This window comes from Myotis davidii, unplaced genomic scaffold (genome assembly GCF_000327345.1).
Source record: "Myotis davidii unplaced genomic scaffold, ASM32734v1 scaffold1597, whole genome shotgun sequence".
In the NCBI taxonomy this organism is placed as follows: domain Eukaryota; kingdom Metazoa; phylum Chordata; class Mammalia; order Chiroptera; family Vespertilionidae; genus Myotis; species Myotis davidii.
This window is the reverse complement of record NW_006289394.1, coordinates 270,303-289,276: the sequence shown is the minus strand read 5'-3', so window position 1 is coordinate 289,276 and position 18,974 is coordinate 270,303. Positions and strand designations below refer to the sequence as shown.

Sequence of the window (18,974 nt, the reverse complement as noted above, 5' to 3'; positions counted from 1 at the left end):
GTGAGGGCATGAGCGGGGGGAAGGGAGGGATGGAGGGTAACATGGGGACAAGGACACATATGTAATTTCTTAATCAATAAAAAATATATTAAAAAAAGAAAAATATGAACATTTCTGTATGACAGAAAATACATCATTCAAAATTATGGGAATAATGCAGCATCATTATTACCACATTCAAAGACCCTCATTTAAATTCTGGCTTTATCATTTATCAGCTGCTTGATTCTGAATCCTAATTTCTTCTATAAAATGGTAAGTAACAATAGTGCTCTCATTGGGTTGATATGAGGATCAACGCACTAACATATGAAAGCATCTTAAAGTGCCTGATATTAAATATTAATTTCCTATTTGTTCATACAAAATTCAACTGCATTTGTATGCTACCCAAATATTCATATCACATGCACATAAGACAAGCAGAAAAATGATCTCAAATTTTGTGGAAATATATCCTGATGATATCTGATGAACTCAATCTAGGATGTAAAAGTAAATCCTCAAGTTAAAAAGTTATAGTCTCTGATCTTAAAGAAAATGAAAGACAAACCAACTATCTCAACACAAAATCATCAAGTATCAAAAACTTTATCAGAATTGACTCATTCACAATCCAATATCACTTAATATTTGATTTTATTTCTAAATAAGCAAACAGTGATTCACATTGTAGTTATTTCATACTGTAGTCTTCTTTTACTTTAAGAAATCAATTTTTAATTTAAAAAAGACTAACCTGGGTAATGTTTCCAAAAAGTTTCCATTTTTTGGTGAGTAAAGAATAATGTGCAAAACCAAACTTGCCAACCACAGCAATATTCTGTCCAAGCTTATCAATCGCTGAAAACTGATTAAAGAATAATAATTAAAAACTCTTCTTTATAAACCTATATTCGTTATTATATATAAAGAGCTTAGCATTGCACCAGGCAAATTGACTATTAATAAATGAAATGTAAAATTTAAAGATCTATGTATTTATATACAACTTACATTTAAGTAAATTATAGATGTTATACACTAACAATGTAAAAAGGATCAAGTATTAAAATCTTTACTTTTATTAATGCACTTAGTGAAAGGGTCAGTTCCCAGAATGCCTCTTAATAGCAAATGCTATCCAATGAAAGTTAACACCAACAAAATAACTTACCCGTATAGGCCAATTGGTCTCTAGATAGGTGCTGGAAATCTAAAGAAAATAACACATTAGTTTGGTAAGACGTATGAAATGAATTTAAACCTTAAAGCATTAACGTTACAATATGAGATTCATTTTCTTATACAATGTTTAAAGAGTATCCAAATATGGGTATTACTAGCAGAGTACTTGGAATTTACCAATATTTCACATCTTCTCTCTCAGTCATTTCATTCTAAGTTTCTAGACACCAGGCTTTTCTTTATCTTTTGACTCTACACAGTTTTTGCTTGTTTTAAATATTTAATACTCAGTAAACACAAACTGACAAAAGATTTTTAGAGATGCACCCACAGGGCCACCAAGCATTGTGTAGATGTTGTCTACAGTTTGGGCTTGCTGATCGGACCTGTCCTCAAAACAACCTTACCTAATAAAATGAGAGCCCCTCCAAGAGCTTTGTTTTCATTATTTTATATTTTTCCATTTCTGAATAAAAAAGTAATGCATGCTTATAAAAGAAATGCTCCTGTTATATCATTGCTCAGGGCTAACCACTGGGTAGTTTTTACTCTCTCTTTACACAAACATCCATGTACATGTAATATTGTGTGTAAGCTACCATTTTTTATTGAGATGTTCAACCTACTCATTAAGAACTTTTAGTATATTACCCATATTAACTCTTTATCTGCAACCTAAATAGTAAAAATGCCTCATGTTGTCTTACATCTGTGTACATGGGGTCATTGTATCACTCCAATAAGAATTTTAAGCTTAATGAATTCTCTATGCGCTATCAATGTAGATTAAGTAAATTATAGCTTTACAGAGACTGTGATGTTTTCACTAGCCTACTGATTAAGACATTTTCATGAGCATGTGGTGAATAGGGGTGAAAATTAACAGAATGAGAGAACAAGGAAAGAATCTTCTGATCTTGGAAAAAGAGAACCTTCAATTTATTTAAATTTATATCCATTTTACTCAAAGAAAAAGTATTACATATTCAAAAAAAAAGAAAGCCAAATTAAAAAGCTAAGAAAATGTCATCAATCCAGTGGGATTCTTTGCATGATATGAAGATAAAACGAAACCTAGTAAAAATAATATGCTGAAAACATCTGCATTAACGTGGACAAAGTTTATTTATAAAACCACTCAGACTTCACTTGTTATCTAGTAAGCCAACCTATATTCTAAATAAATTACTAGCTGTTTGTACATTAGAAAAATTTAACTCCAGTGCTGGAATTAAAGATAACGGTGTCAGCCCTAACTGGTTTGGCTCAGTGGATAGAGTGTTGGCTTGTGGACTGAGGGGTCCCAGGTTCAATTCTGGTCAAGGGCATGTGCCTTGGTTGCGGGCACATCCCCAGTGGAGGGTATGCAGGAGGCAGCTGACCGATGTTTCTCTCTCTTCGATGTTTCTAGCTCTCTATCCCTCTCCCTTCATCTCTGTGAAAAAAATCAATGGAATATATTACAAAAAAAAAAAAGATAAAGGTGTCACAATATATGCTTGAAGAATGCTTAACTTGTATCTTAACGGATATGCCATACTATTCAGCCCAATAATAAAACTCACTTGATAGGTGAAATTAGTTCAGAATAATGATAATCTAAGGTCATGAACAGGTGGCAAAATAAAAGATGAAAAGTAGTTTTGTAGGAGGCTGTAAGCAAAATTCTTTTTTTTTTTTTTTGGATGAAGAAAACAGTCACCTGAAGGATGTATCTGAAGTATAACTGGGCCAGCCACCAATGACACTAAAAGAACCCCCTTCCCCAATATCTTGGTATTTCATAAGCATTTATGAAATGTGTAGGTGGGTAGAGCGCGAGACGGGTGCCAACACGAGGAGTTTCTAATCATGGGAACCTAGGTTAAATCTTCTATGATCACACTCTGATGAATATCTGTAAGAAACAGTTTATTCTTTTAAACCTCAAAAGTCTCTGAGGTGCCACAAATGGTTTATTTTCAAAACTCAAAGTGCTTTATTACTCATGTAGTTTTGTATCTGAAGATGTCATGAAATAATAAAAACTTTTGTTTTTACCCCAGTAGGTCACCTTTATTGATCTGTGCCACCTGAACTTTGAGCTCTGCCCCTAATACTGAGAACAAGAAATGGCAGAAGTAAGGAAAAGCGGCAGCTAACAAAAACTGCAGAAACTCAGGTCAGGATTCCATACTCAGGCCCAAAGTCATGCCCGACCACTGAGAAACTGAGTGCGGGGGTACAGAATCTCTACTCCTAAACTCTTAGGATTCTCTGCAGTCTCAAAGAACCTAATTTTTTCCCCTTAAAGTCATTCTGCTAAAACCCTGTCTCCTGCCTAGACCCACTTCTATCTGTAATTGGTGAGACTGTGAGAGCCCTCTTCCTAGAAGATTTGATCTGTGCCAACACCACACCTGGTACAGAGGAATGAGAGTAAATCATTTATAAATAAAATAGCCTTTAGAATCCTCGCTGCTGACATGCTTAACACATTGTAGGTGTTTATCTCCCACATTTCATGAAGCTTACTCTTTCCAAATAGTTAGCCAGGTTAACTAGAAAACCAACATTTCAGAACACTGGATGGTAATGATTCGTGCACCTTTCAGAAATAGACATTTATATTACACAATATGCTGAGTATTAAAATAAATGGCAATCAAAGAAGGAACATACCCTAATACCACAAGCATACTGTTGTTATTTTTGTTTTTAATTTCATATTATTTGTGCTCCATCTGTCAACAAACTACTTTCAAATTTTTAAAAAATGTGTAGCTAGGGAAACTAAACTAAAACAAACAAACAAACAAACACCATCTCTACCAGCAACTACCAACCCTGCTTCTTATAAGTATCTGTGATGTTTTAGTTAAAGGAAAAAACATAACATAGAATCTTCTGATCAGGAAACTAACAAACACAAGGAAGAAAACTTAAACAAAACACCCAGTAATCTAGATGAGGAACAGACAGAGCAGCAGAATTAGCTGGAGCTTATTTGATGAACTCTAGCTGTACAAAAAGCATACAAACAAAGCCACACTGATGGAGTATGTGGGCATTTATCCTAGACAAGAGCATATGTGGAAGGGGAGAATGTTGTCTTGACCTTTGTTTCTTCAGAAAATCATTACTAATGGCTAAGGAGCTGAAAAGTAAAGCATGAGATTACATGAACACTGTAAAACAACCCACCAAAGCATCACCACACTGCACTGACTCACGTAGCTGGAGTGCCAGCAAACAAAGTACAGGGTAAATCCAAGTAAAAACATTGCCAAAAAGGCACATTCTAGGTTTTAGCTCAAGGTCAGCAACATATTACATGATTCAGTATTTAGTACCTAGGTTTTGAAATAGGTTGGACTATCACTTTAGCGTACATTATGGTAAGAACAAGTCTGACACTACTCTGCTCTGTGACCTTCGGCAACTCACCTAACTTCCCTGAGCCTCAGTTCCTCATGTATAAAATCCAGTTGGACTACATGATCGCTGAGGTCCTCCCAGCTCTAAAAATTCTATGAGTCTATTATAACTTAATTGCTGTGGGAATACAACCCTGGCATTATTTTCATGAATTTTAAGGAACTGAAAGAAATTAGGTAAATCTAGAGTTAAACGAGCTCATTTTTCCAAATACTGTAGGTATCTGAAGAATAGAATGACAAGAATCTTGCTAGTATCTACTTCGTCTAAAGTTGTAAAATCAGTGTTAAAGGATTCTAATATGGGATACTTCATAGATGGTTAAGAATCACAGAATCACTGAATTTTTGAGCTGGAAGGAAATTCAATTTTTGTTATTGCCTGCGGGATTTTTGAGTTCCAGACCTACCTTCTTTGATCCTCTGCTCTACTTGGTTCTCTGGCAACACAGACCTGGCTAGGCAGAACTGGCATTGATGCTAGGTCAGTGTAGAATGAATAGTTCAAAGTATGGGGAAATGAAAATAGCAGAGAAATGGCTATAGGAGAGAAGGGAGCAGTGGAAAATTTTAGTCAAGGAAGTAGCTGATGCAGTTTTATTTAAAATTGTTACTAATTATAAAATGGTATGCACATTGTTTGATTTTACTAATGTAAGTTAAATACACTTTATATTTTAGTGTATACCACATGTCAATGTAGGAGATTTTTTTCCTTTAATTTTTCACCTAATGACCATTCTTCTGTCTCTCATTCTCTCTATTCAGAGTCAACTGAAAGTGACATGGGAGCTGAAGTAAGCTAGTGAGGGAAGAGTACAGAATATAGAAGGCAAAGAACTGTGGAAAGAGAAACTGACTAAAACCATAATTCAAGAGTAGGCACTGATGTACCTAAGGCATTTTGATATCAAAAGGTGAAAGAACACTCTCAGGTCTGAAATTGTATATTAAAGTTTCTTTCAAGAAACTTCAATTTATTGATTAAATTAATTTTATTTGGTATCAAAATTCAAAATTTTCATATTAAATGCCAATTTATCAGAATTACTATAAGAAACTAATTTAAAGTTGTAGAATGAGTAAATAATTTGGAATAAGATTAAGTAATAACAAAATTAGTAACAATAAAGTTCTATACTGACCAGAAGTCTGAAAATTTGGTTTAAAGTCAAACAATTAACCGCAATATGTCCCAAGGACTACAAGGTCAGCTGCTGCACAGGGTACTAATCAATACTGTTAATTTCCGTGAAATTACTACATTTTTGCCTATGCAAATTTACAGAGCTAAATTTATATCCCCCAAAAAGTTTGGAAGTAAAACAGTTTTGCTCAGTAAGAGGGCAAAACATAAACTTCCTATTTTTGAAACTGCTTACTGTTAAAGGACTTAAAGAGGGTGGTAATATGCTCTATGTCAAGTGGAAAGAAAGGAAGCAGAAGACAAGAAAACAAGAACATGGAAAAGCAAAAGAGAGACATGACAGTCAAAAAGGTCAAAAAAGTTCTCAGTTTTCTAAAGCAACAGAGGAAATATTTAAAAATCTGCTCCAGGTGCTGTCTTACCAAGGATAAGTCAACAGCCAATGAAGACTTACTTGGACCACATGCCAATGTCGATGTCCGAGTAAAGTGCTTAAACTCTGAGACTCAAAACCGCCCTCTGCCAACGAGCTGGGCTTATAGTGAACTGAAGAACTCCTGGGGTTCTGAGTTTGTGAGGCCTCTCCACAGTTCAAGTACAATCGATCCTCCCCCTGAAGCAACACCTGCTCTTGGTTACTCTAGATGAGGGGGGGAAAAAGGAAGCAGCAGGGCAAAGAAGGAAATAAAAACAACTCAGTATTAGGTAGGGGAAAGTAAGTAAGTACGTAAAATCAGTTTTATTACATGAAATGTACCATATATCTTAATGGTGATTTTCCTCACAGAAGACACGACTACAAAATGATCTAATGTACTGTTATATTTCAATACTTACTTCGCAGTATAAATAAAAATTTTAAGTCCTTTTGTCATATAGATTCCAAAACATGCCCAGGTTTGCAACTGCTATAGCAGTATCTTTGATTAATACTCCAACATAGCAATGCTATGAGACTGTCCATCTGAAAACTAAACCTAACTACTCATTATCTAAGTTTATGAGTTAGTTTCATATAAAATGCCTCAGGAATGGTGGTAAGAGAACATGTCTGGTTGAACAGCTTGTGTGTGTGCTCACTTGTGCCCACATGGCAGGAAGGGGTGGGTTGTGGATGGGGTAACATGATGCTGGAGGATCTTTAAGCTACGGGAGGAGGAAGGACAGGCTAAGTCCGTGGTCCTGGTTTGGAACCATTCAATGATCACTTGGTAAATGCTTGGTTAGTGCCAAGGACTGTGTCAAGTTCCGAGGATATTTAGACAAATAAGACAGTTTCTTTTCTTAATGATTATGCCCTGGTTTTCAATCAAAGACCAGTGTTCTCCAACACGGGCAAGATTCTTCACTGGCTATTCAAATCAGACAGATCAGTGCCCCAGAGATCCTCACTGTCCCCTTGTAGTACAAATGTCTTGACATAAAGCTCAAGGGTGCTTTTAAATTATTATTTGGGATGGGGAGAACAAGAAATACTCTGTTTTTCTGGGCATCCTTATTCTTCAACTATAGTAATAAGATAAAAGATTCAGGCTATGTCCACGTTCTTTGTCCATGTATTGTAAATTTTAGCTGCACCAAATATTTAAAAACCCATTGGTGGCAGATATTTAGATATGCACTCCTAACATGTAATATATACTAGTATTACATATTAACAATATATAATATTAATATATGTTATTTCAGACTGGTAAAACATGAAGAATTTACATTATAATTTGGGGCAGTATTTCGCAAAACAGGTTCCTAGGCATATTTTCTTCAATGTATTCCTTAACATTTCATAGTTACATAAGCTTGGGAACTGTTTTTTATACACCAGCTCCTGGACTTGCATAATGCCCACTAGCATGGAAAGGCCCTGGAGACCCACAATGAAGAAAGCGCTACAGCTTTAACTCCCTTATTTCACACATAACATAACCTTTTCTTATCCTGTGTAATTGCTATGGGTATGTCTCATAAAGCCTGCTGGAACACACTTTGGGAAATACTGAGATAAAGACTAAATTTTATTCAAGTTATTTAAGTAAATCTGTAAACACTGCTTTTCCTCAAATTGCTTGTGACCCTTTCTTTTAAAAAAATAACAGCAGCTCAAAAATAAAATTTTGGTGTAAATTTAATAGAAATTTAAAAAAACAATACAGAATCACAGAAAATATACAAAAGAAGATAATATGCCAATTTTAAGAGTATAGTCAACACGTGTGTGTTCTAGGAAAAGTCTGATTCTAATATGAAAGCCATTAAAAAAAAAACAACACCCCAAAACAGTTATAATTAAATAAACTTACCATACAAGGGTTTACGGTGAGTGCACTCTTGATAAACTGAAACAGCAGAATGCCAGGCTGTTTAACTATACTCTTGGGCTCAGGCTCAATTTCAGTATTTTGAGAGCCAAATCCGCTGATTACCCACAGGTGATAGCCTTCTGCACCCCAGCTCTGAGAGAGGGAAGGAAGAAGTAAGAGAAGGAAAATGGGAAAAAATCAAAACACTAAAAAGTCTGTTATCCTTTCTTAGCTTCAAATATTCAAATTCTGATATAACCAACAGCAGCATGATTAATGACTTCTGAAGGTTAGAGAAACTATGACAAACAACCCAGACAAGAATCTTCATCCACTACAAATACCTACATCGGCCACATGCCAGCTGTCTCAGTGGAAACCCCCAACCCTGCTCTCTACCTACAACAGTGAAAACACTACACATCAATCTTAACTCTTCTCCATTAATTTAACTGACTCTCAAATACAAAGACATTCCTTACAGAGGAAAACCCAGTTGCCTATCACTGGTTGGCAAACTGCGGCTCGCGAGCCACATGCGGCTCTTTGGCCCGTTGAGTGTGGCACTTCCACAAAATACCACATGTGGGAGCGCACGTACAGTGCGATTGAAACTTCCTAGCCCATGCGCAGAAGTCGGTATTTTGCGGAAGAGCCATACTCAAGGGGCCAAACAGCCGCATGTGGCTCACGAGCCGCAGTTTGACGACCACTGGCCCAGCTGAAGCTTGAGAAAACAAACAAACAAAAAAACAAACAAAACAAAAAACCACCCAAAACAGGTGCAGTTTGTATGGAGCAAAGAAGGATATGGAAGCAAGGTGGAGGGTTTTCACTCCACCTTGGCCAATCTATTTGGTTTTTCAGGGTATAAGTTTCTTCCTCTGTAAAATGGAAACGTTCAAATAAATTCTCCAAGCCCAGCAAACTATAATATTCTATAAATTCCAATGATAGTAAAAAACAACAACAAAAAAACCCAACAACAAAAGGAAATTAGTGATTTCCAATCTGCAAGGCCAAGAAAATAGTAATGGGAAGTCCAAGAATTGTTACAAAATTTCAAAAGTGTAATAGTTTTGCTTTCCTGTGATAAAAGTTGCACAAGCTAACTACAATGCTTATTAAGGTCTTAGTTTGTGACTGAAATAACTTATTAAGGCTGATAACACTGGCTGTTGCAGTTACAGAAATGGCATTTGTTCAAAACCTATTTTAAAATATGGAGGTAGGACTAGACAACAACTGGGGTTCTTGGTTGTGAAAGGTTAGGAACCACTATTCAAGTCCCATGGGGATTTTAATTATTTAAGAAACAGAAGGTCAGGAAACTTCTTCCCATGTAGAGCACTCATAGCACTAACATCACAGAGATGGTACGCAGAGGGACCACAGTGAGACACTGCTTTTATGTAAAGACGGGTTACACCTCACTGCTTTCTAAAGAAACACATGAAAATATTGCTGTGAAAGCAACTACAATTCTCTTGATATACATTTATGGAAAGTTCTAAAAATATGCTCAAATAATGCACAAGAGCATGTCCTCCAAGAAAAATAGTCAATGAGCATTTCATTTCATGTTAAAAGGTCATGAGAAGTGGGTGCTAGTGAGCCACATAAGAAATGGAGGTATATTTAGGAAATACAATGGTCTCATTTCACTATGGCACTATGTTCTCAACGATGATGGGGCTTGCTAAGAAAAACCAAAATTGAATACTGAAAGTTGAACAGCCTCCTGATTAAAACAACAAACAAAAACAACTTTTTTTTTCAAAGCAAGAACTGCATGAGAAGAGTTTGCTGAGACTAAAATAGCTTTGTGCTGAAACCGGTTTGGCTCAGTGGATGGAGCGTCGGCTTGTGGACTGAGGGGTCCCGGGTTCGATTCAGGTCAAGGGCATGTGCCTGAGTTGCGGGCACATCTCCAGTGGGAGATGTGCAGGAGGCGGCTGATCGATGTTTCTCTCTCATCGATGTTTCTAACTCTCTCTCTCCCTTCCTCTCTGTAAAAAAATCAATAAAATATATTTTAAAATAAAATAAAATAGCTTTGTAATTTTATCAGACCAATGTGAGGGGGAAAAAGAAGAAAAATCCAAGTTTTCCACACTATATCAGTATTTCATAGAAAGTACTTACCATAGAATTGATCTTAAGGGGATCTTTTTTGGTACCATCAGACCTGTAACTAAAAGAGAATAGAAACTTAATTAAAAAGAGTCATCTAATTATATATAACTAGTGGTCCGGTGCACAGATTCATGCACATTGTAATTAATTAGAAGAAATATTTTAATATTGCTATTTGCTCTTTCTCTATAATAGAAATGTCAACCGAATTCACAATTGACAATGACAGATTGAAACACACATGTGCGATTGGCTCCAGCAAGAGCTTTATATGTATCGTGCATGCGTGAATCAACTTAGACTTTTATATATATAGAATAAACTTGCTTCATTAGACCTGCTTTCTGATGTAGCTAAACATTTTCCAGCCCCAACTTCTCTTACAGGTAACTGTCAGCAACATGGCAGTAAATATCAACATGAAACAGATTATTACTGTAGATCACACAGGAAGAACAAAGGGTAAAATATTTAACTGCAGCAGTGTTTGACTATATTCTGTGCAGTGAGAAAACCTAGTCATTTTTAAGGTCCACCATTTCTTACTTCTTTTCAGTCGGGTCAAGTTTCTAAATTTTTTAAATCTCTGTTTTCTGGCTAATGAAAAGAAAATAGGATTCCACCAAGTCTCCAATCTACCTTCTCCAGGACTTCTGTGAGGATCAAATGAAATGAGGCACAAGAAAACGCCTCACAGACATCTGGTTAACGTGTAAAATGTTTGCACTTGGCTATAAAGCAAGTTGTTATCTTGGGCTGAAGAAACACCGGGCACTGCTACGTGAAGTCATTACCCGGCGCCCATAGTGACCGTTTCTGGCCTGGGCTGGGCTATGAGCCACATTTTGCACCATGGGGTCTCAGCAGCATCAGCTGTGATTTGGTGGGGTGTCGTTCTGAGGTGGTGGTGGGGCCTGTGTCCGACTTGAGAGAAGCCGAATATTGCTTTGTCAGTGCCAGGCCATGGTGCCGTTTCTGTGTAAATGACCCGTGGTCGGAGGGATACTTAGCTTATTAGCCAGATAGATAGATATAGACTAGAGGCCCAGTGCATGAAATTCATGGACTGGGGTGGGGGGGTCCCTCAGTCCGGCCTGCACCTTCTTGCAGCCCAGGACCCCTCGGGGGATGTCTGATTGTTGGTAACAGGCCTAAGCCAGCAGTCAGACATCCCTCTTGCAATCCAGGACCCCTCACTCCCTACCACCCACCTGCTCGCTACTCCTTACCGCTTGGCTTGCTGCTCCTTAGCGCTGCTGTGGAGGTGGGAGAGGCTCCCGCTACCACCGCTGCACTCACCAGCCGTGAGCCCGGCTTCTGGCTGAGTGGTACTCCCCTTGTGGGAGCGCACCGACCACCAGGGGGCAGCTCCTGCCTTTAGCATCTGCCCCCTGGTGGTCAGTGCACATCATAGCGACTGGTCGTTCTGGTCTAACGGTCGCTTAGGCTTTTATTATATAGATACTAATAAAAGGGCAATATGCTAATTAGACTGGACGTCTTCCGGATGTCCTTCCTGACAAAGCTGGGGGCTTGGTCGGTCTGCACCCACCCCTGGCCCCTCACCCAGACTACCCCACCCCCTAGTGGAGACCCCCCACTTCAATCAGGGGTGTGGCCGGCCTGTAAACCGCTCCAGGCCCCTCGCCCAGGCCGGTACTACCCTCTAGCGGGGACCCTCACCCTGATCCCTATATAATAAAAGGGTAATATGCAAATTGACCCAGAAAGTAGAACGACCACTGGACCAGTCACTATGAGGTGCACTGACCACCTCTTGGTATCTTTCCCCAGCCAGCAGGCTCCAATCGCCTGATGGCCACCACTGCAGGGCTGGGGCTGGTGAGTGGGCAGGAACAGCTGACCTCTCGGTCCCTTCCCCCAGCTATCAAGCACCGATCACTCAACGGTGAACAAGGAACTGGGGTTGGGTGGTGGCGGGGGGCAGAGCCAGCTGTGGAAGATGGCCCTGATCACAGGCCTAGGGACTGTACCCATACACAAATTTCGTGCACTGGGCCTCTAGTATAGGATATCAAAGCCTAATATGCAAATTGTCCCCACGGGAGTTTGACCGGGAGACCGATCGCTTGCTATGACATGTGATGACCATCAGAGAGCTACATGAAACGAAGGGAGGACCCAGCTGGCAGCTGGTAGGCCCTAATCAGCCCTGATCGCTGGCTAGGCCTAGGGATTCTACCCGTGCATGAATTTTGTGCACTGGGCCTCTAATTAAATAATAAGCTACTTGAAGAGAACCATATTTAACCTTGAATCTAACATGCTATCACATACACAAAGAGGTTCAATAAATAACTACATTTTTACTGAATAAACAGGAAGTTTTAAGAGGATGGATATTTGCAGTACTAATACATTCTGAACAAATTAATTCTGAACCTTACAAATTGTTTTGGGGTTAATAGTCAAGGCAAAATGGTAGCTATATGACAAAGTTTCTGAGTGTGTGTGTGTGTGTACTGAGAGATAGTAGAGTTATTTTATCTAAAATTTGTCTTTATTGACTCACGCAAAATCTCCTCCAAGTGTACAAATCAGCTGAGCTCCAAACACACTCCATAAAGAAAAGCCTCCGCGTTCCCAGGTCACCATTACAACACTATTGTCAGGAGACCATCTGACCAATTTAACTGCTCCTGTTTTGTTCCAAATATCTGTTAAGAAATTGTGAGAAGAATTCAAAATAAATGATTGCTTCAGAAATATGTATTTTTTAGTCTGTATTTTCAAGTTGAAATAGAAAGGCATGCCTGCTTCAAATAATGAGATGAATCTGCTCATTTAGGGTTAAAGACTGTAAGGACATTAGCCTTGACCTGACCCCTGACCTAAGCAGAACTAACTCAGTGCCCAAGTTACTTATAAGGTTTGGCGTAGTATCAGCTTGAATAACTACAACTGTGTATATAAAGTTAAAAGTGTTTGGATTTGGCCCTGGCTGGTATGGCTCAGTTGGTTGAGCATTGTCCTGTGCACTTGAAATGTTGCTGGTTCGATCCCCAAGTGGGGTGTGTGCGGGGGGTCACCAATGTTTCTCTCTCTTTCTCTCAAATCAATAAAAAACATTTTTTTAAAGGTCTTTGGCTTTGGGTGAATCAGTTTCTATAAAATTGGGATAAGCCCTTCTTTGAATGATTTAACATAAATGTGAAAGTACTTTGTAAAACATAAGGTATCTTAAAATGTAAAATACTTTCCCTGCTATCTTCATGCTCCATTGACAATATCAGAGGGATCCAAGTTAAAACACAACTGAAGTTTAATCTTACATTAGAATTAAGTAATCTCCAGTTTGGATACTCCAGGTGCTCATATTATCCTTTAATTAAGTAAAGGATTATTATCTTTCACCCTCATATATAGCTACTAAAGGAGAAAATTCCAATGTGTAGTAAATTCCAAATTTTGTTAAAGTCAAATAAAACATGCCAGCATTTCCATCAGCAAGTCAAGAATATCTATAGCATCAGTTGCTATAAAATTGAGTTTTTCCATTTGCAGTATTAATAAATTTTTATTGTACACACATTTGCTACAAAGGGGAGGTATATGGATTTTAGCCTTATATAAGACAGGCTTTGTTAACAGAGTAAGAACTTTTTAAAAAAAATATATATTTTATTGATTTTTTACAGAGAGGAAGGGAGAGGGATAGAGAGCTTGAAACATCGATGACAGAGAAACATCGACCAGCTGCCTTCCGCATACCACCCATTGGGGATGTGCCCGCAACCAAAGTACATGCCCTCGACCAGAATCGACCCTGGGACCTTTCAGTCCGCAGGCCGACGCTCTATCCACTGAGCCAGACCTGTTTGGCCAGAGTAAGAACTTTTTCCCTCTGCCTCACATTAGCAATTCCCAATAAAATCTACATATATAAAACACTAATACAGCCGAAACCGGTTTGGCTCAGTGGATAGAGCGTCAGCCTGCGGACTGAGGGGTCCCAGGTTCGATTCCGGTCAGGGGCGTGTACGTTGGTTGCGGGCGCATCCCCAGTGGGGAGTGTGCAGGAGGCAGCTGGTCGATGTTTCTCTCTCATCGATGTTTCTATCTCTCTATCTCTCTCTCCTTTCCTCTCTGTAAAATCTCAATAAAATATATTTTAAAACAAAAACAAAAACAAAAAAAACAAAAAAACCCCACTAATACGCAAACAGACCAAATGGCAGAACAACCAAACCACCAAACAATGGGTTGCTATGATGTGCGCTGACCACCAGGGGGCATGCGCGAAACATGGCAGGCATCGGCCGCAGTGGGATGGTAGAGTAGGTGAGGGGGGCGCCAGGTCAAGGTGGGGCGCCGGTTGCTGTCATCGGAGAGAGCCTCTGGTGGTTACTGAAAATTCTTTGCTCCCATGCACCATGGTCCTGCCAGGCATTTGCACCTGCTGCTGGCGGTGGCCCCACTCGCACCCATGGTTGTCACCAGAGCTGCCGCTTGCACCTGCTGCCAGTGCCCAGCACCGGCCCCGATTGCTTGATACCATCAGTGGGTGCAAGCAGTGGTTGCCGACCCCGATTGCCCCTCAGGGCTTCTCCAACTCACCCTGCTCCTGAGGGGAGATCAGGGCTGGCAACCGCCAATCACACCTGCTACCTACGATGGCCCTGCTTGCACCCACTGCCAGCGCCAGAGCTGCTGTTCACATCTGATGTTGGCACCCAACGCTGGTCCCAACTGCTTGGCACCGTCAGCAGGTGGAAGCAGCGGCTGCTGGCCCCAAATGCCCAAGGGCTTCTCCACCTCCCCCTGCTCCTGAAGGGTAATCGGGGCAGCAGTCGCGGCTCGCCCTGCTCGCACCCGCTGCTGGCGCCGGCCCCAATCTCTCCACACCAGCAGCAGGTGCGAGCAGGGCTGGTGCTATTAGCATGTGGGAGCGGCAGCGACGGGAGAGGGACTCCCGACAGGTGACCAGGTCCCGCGGTGGGAGGGGCCAGGCAAGGGCGTGGAGGATGGGCCAAGACCCGGCCCTGTGCCCACCTTGGCCTCGTGGCCCACAGTCCCTTCCAAAGTGCACAAATTTGTGCACTGGGCCCCTAATTCATGAGATGAAAAATAAATGGGAACAAACAAAAGAAACATAATACCTTATTAGTATTACACTTTACACTTGTCCAGGAGAAACTGAAAACCAAACCAAGAAACATACGAAATCAAACCAAAGATTACAAAATGAAAGTAATCCAAAGTGCAAGAAAAAATAAGGTTTAAATGTGTTCACTATCACAAAAAGATGTTAATGTTCACAGAAAAGGACAGGTTAAACAGTATTCCTATTATCCTACATAAAAAGAAATATACACACATATGTACCTAATATGTTTATCCATTTCTAAGTTTATGCATATATTAAAATACAGTTGTAGAGATATTAAAAAATGTTAATGGCAGTTAACCTAATTTTTGGGTGGCAGGACTATGAAAAAGTTATCTAGCTGGTAACCTACAATGACACAGATTATGAGAATGAGAAAAATGTTAAAAGTAGTTCAGTGGGAAAATGGAGAACATCTGTAATACCATCAACAATAAAATAAAAAATAAAAAAGAGTAACACTAAGACTTTCTGTTAACAGGATTGAACTTCCAAGAAAGAAAGAAAGATCTCCAGGAACACAAAGAAAAGAGAAAACTGCCTAGGTGGGGGAGGAAGGTGGGGAGAAAGTCTGGAAATAAAGGAATAGAAGGTTGGGATGAGACCTAGCAATGACTAGGGAGTTGGAATCCACATTCCATATACAAAAAGCAAAAAGGGTCTCAGGCCAGTACGAGTCTGGGAATCAGAATGGCAGCTGCTACATCATATAAGAACTCTCGAAGCAACACAACTTGTAAAAATCAGCCAGCGGAACCAGAAAAAAAACAAGGATGGCTGTCTCTGTTTAAAATGCAGGACAATACAAATCTCCCTACATCTTACACAGGTTTATAGCCCAAAGTTATAAAGCTCAGGGAGGCAGAGTTCTCCCACAAGAGTGAGAGCCAGTAGATAACCAAAGGTACAACTGGCACTCCAAGAACCCAAGTAAAGAGAACAATCTAAAAAACACAGTACAGTGTTGCCCAACAGAAGCAATCAACACAATTTTCTGCAGTAACATAAATGTTCTACATCTGCTTGGTCTAAAAGCCACTAGCAACAAGTGGCTCTGGAACATTTAGATGTGACTATGCAACTAAGGAAATAATATTTTCATTTTCTTTAATTTCAATTAGGCTAATTTAAGTAGCCACATGTGGCTGGTAGCTATTGCACGGGATAGCACAACATAAGTATGGATTAAAAAATAAAAACCCTTTCAAGGGCCAAAACCACAATCAAAATATACATTGCTCTGTTCTTGTAAATTGCTGCAAAACTGTCCTCAGAGAAAAATACTACATGTAAGTCTCGGACTGTGTGACCCTTCTGTCAAGCCTGCTGTTTCAACACTGGGCCCTGCACCTCCCAGCGACTGGGCTCACCAGCGAGTCTCAGACTGCATGATTTGCCCGCCAGGCCCACTGCTTCAACCACAGACCCTGTGCAACTCAGTGCCTAGACCCTTTGGTGAGAGCAAATATGGGGAGACAAAGAAACAACTCCCAAAATAAAGGAGGAATCACCAGAAAAGGAACTAAATGAAATGGAGGTATTCAATATGTCAGAAAAAGAATTCAGAGTAAGGGTCATACAGTTTCTAAACCAGCTGAGTGAGAAAATCAACAACTTATGCAAGAATCAAGAGGAAATAAAGAATGATATAGCTACAATAAAAAACAAGATGGAAGGTTTCGATATTAGACTAGAAACATAGGACCGAATTAGCGAATTAGAAGACAGGACAGAAAAACACACCCAATATAAAGAGCAATTGGAGAAAAAAAATTAGAAAGCCAGAGGGGAGCCTAAGTGAGCTTTGGGACAACATGAAACAAGTAATATACACATAACAGGGGTTCCAGAATGATAAGAAGAGGAGCAAGGATTAGAAAACCTATTTGAAGAAATAATGACAGAAAACTTCCCTGATTTGGGAAAGAAAAAAGTCACACAAGCACAGGCAATTCCAAACAAGAAGAACCAAAAAAATCCCACACCAAGACATGTTGTAATTGCAATGGCAAATGTTAATGACAAAGAGAGAATCTTAAAGGTTGCAAGAGAGAGACAGAGAGTTAACTACAAGGGATCTCCATTAGATTATCAAATGATTTCTCAACAGAAACACATCAGACCAGAAGGGAATGGAATGAAGTATACAAAGTGATGCAAAGCAAGGGACTGAATCCAAGAATACTCTACCCAGTAAGGCTATCATTCAAAATTAAAGGGGAAATCAGGAGCTTCACAAACAAAAAATGGCTAAGGGAGTTTATCACTACCAAGCCAGCAATACAAGAAATGCTAAAGGGACTGTCATTAAAAAAGAAAAAAGAAAAAAAAAAGAATTATAAATAGAAAAGAAATACAAGAAACACAAGCACAAAGAATAGAAATGGCTACAAACAAATACCTACCAGAAATAACCTTGAACATAAATGGATAAGAAAATATGACCCATATATATGCTGTCTACAAGAGACCCATCTCAGAACAAGGGACTCACTCAGACTAAAAAAGGCACAGAAAAATATCTTTCAGGCAAATGGAAATGAAGAAAAGGCTGGGGTAGCAATACTTATATCTGACAAAATAGACCTCAAAGTGAAGGCCATAATAAGGAAGGGATACAACAACAACAAAAATAATTTTATGGTTGGGGGTCACCACAACATGAGGAACTGTATTAAAGGGTGGTGGCATTAGGAAGGTTGAGAACCACTGCTCTAGACAAAAATAAACAAAGCAGCAGCAATCCTAAATGACTCACTAGATCAGATGATGGACTAAACTGACATCTTCAGAACATTTCACCCCAAAACTATGCAATATACATTCTTCTCAAGCGCATGTGGGCCATTTTCAAAGACAGAGCACATAATGGGATACAGGCAAAGTCTCTCCAAATTCAAGAAGACTGAAATCATATCAAGCACCTTCTCAGATCACAGTGGCATAATACTAGAAATCAACTACACTAAGAACAATCAAAAAATTCAAACACTTGGAGGCTGTATAGCATGCTATTAAACAATGACTGGGTTACCAAAGAGATCAAAGAAGAAATTAAAAACATCCTGGAAACAAATGACAATGAAAACACAACAATCCAAAATTTATGGGACACAGTGAAAGCAGTACTGGGAGGGGAAGTTCATAGCATTACAGGCCTACCTCAAAAAAACAAGAAAAACTGGTAAGAGATTATATAACTCTACAACTTAAAGAATTAGAGAGCAACAAGAAAAGCCCAGAGTGAGCACAAGGAAGGAGATAGTAAAGATCAGAGCAAAAATAAATGTCATAGAGACCAAAAAAACAATATGAAAGTTCAATAAAACCAAGAGCTACTTCTTTGAAAGGATAAACAAGATTGACGAACCTCTAGCCAGGCTCAACAAGAAGAGAGAGGACCCAAATAACAAAATCAGAAATGAAAGAGGCAAAATAACAATAGACCCCACAGAAATACAAAGGATTGTAAAAAAACCACTATGAACAACTCTATTCCAACAAACTGGTCAACCTAGAAGAAATGGACATATTCCTAGAAAAATATGACCTTCCAAAACTTAATCAGGAAAAATAAAATCTGAATAGGCTAATAACTATGGATAAAATTGAAGCAGTAATCAAAAAACTTCCAGCAAACAAAAGCCCTGGGCCAGACGGCTTTACAGGGGAATTTTCTC

At 39.2% G+C, this 18,974-nt stretch overlaps 1 protein-coding gene across 4 annotated transcripts in view; it reads right to left on the bottom strand.

Annotated features, from left to right (window-relative positions):
- Positions 1 to 18,974, bottom strand: part of RIC1 (RIC1 homolog, RAB6A GEF complex partner 1) — a 76,943-nt gene that overhangs the window by 21,464 nt on the left and 36,505 nt on the right. For all 4 annotated transcript variants that reach the window (XM_006761609.2, XM_015562516.1, XM_015562517.1 and 1 more), the window contains 6 exons: positions 12,700 to 12,844; positions 10,176 to 10,224; positions 8,031 to 8,183; positions 6,185 to 6,370; positions 1,157 to 1,195; positions 740 to 850 (listed from right to left, as the gene is read on the bottom strand). In XM_006761609.2, the coding sequence (XP_006761672.1) occupies positions 740 to 850; positions 1,157 to 1,195; positions 6,185 to 6,370; positions 8,031 to 8,183; positions 10,176 to 10,224; positions 12,700 to 12,844 (683 nt within the window). The remainder of the gene's footprint in view (positions 1 to 739; positions 851 to 1,156; positions 1,196 to 6,184; positions 6,371 to 8,030; positions 8,184 to 10,175; positions 10,225 to 12,699; positions 12,845 to 18,974) is intronic.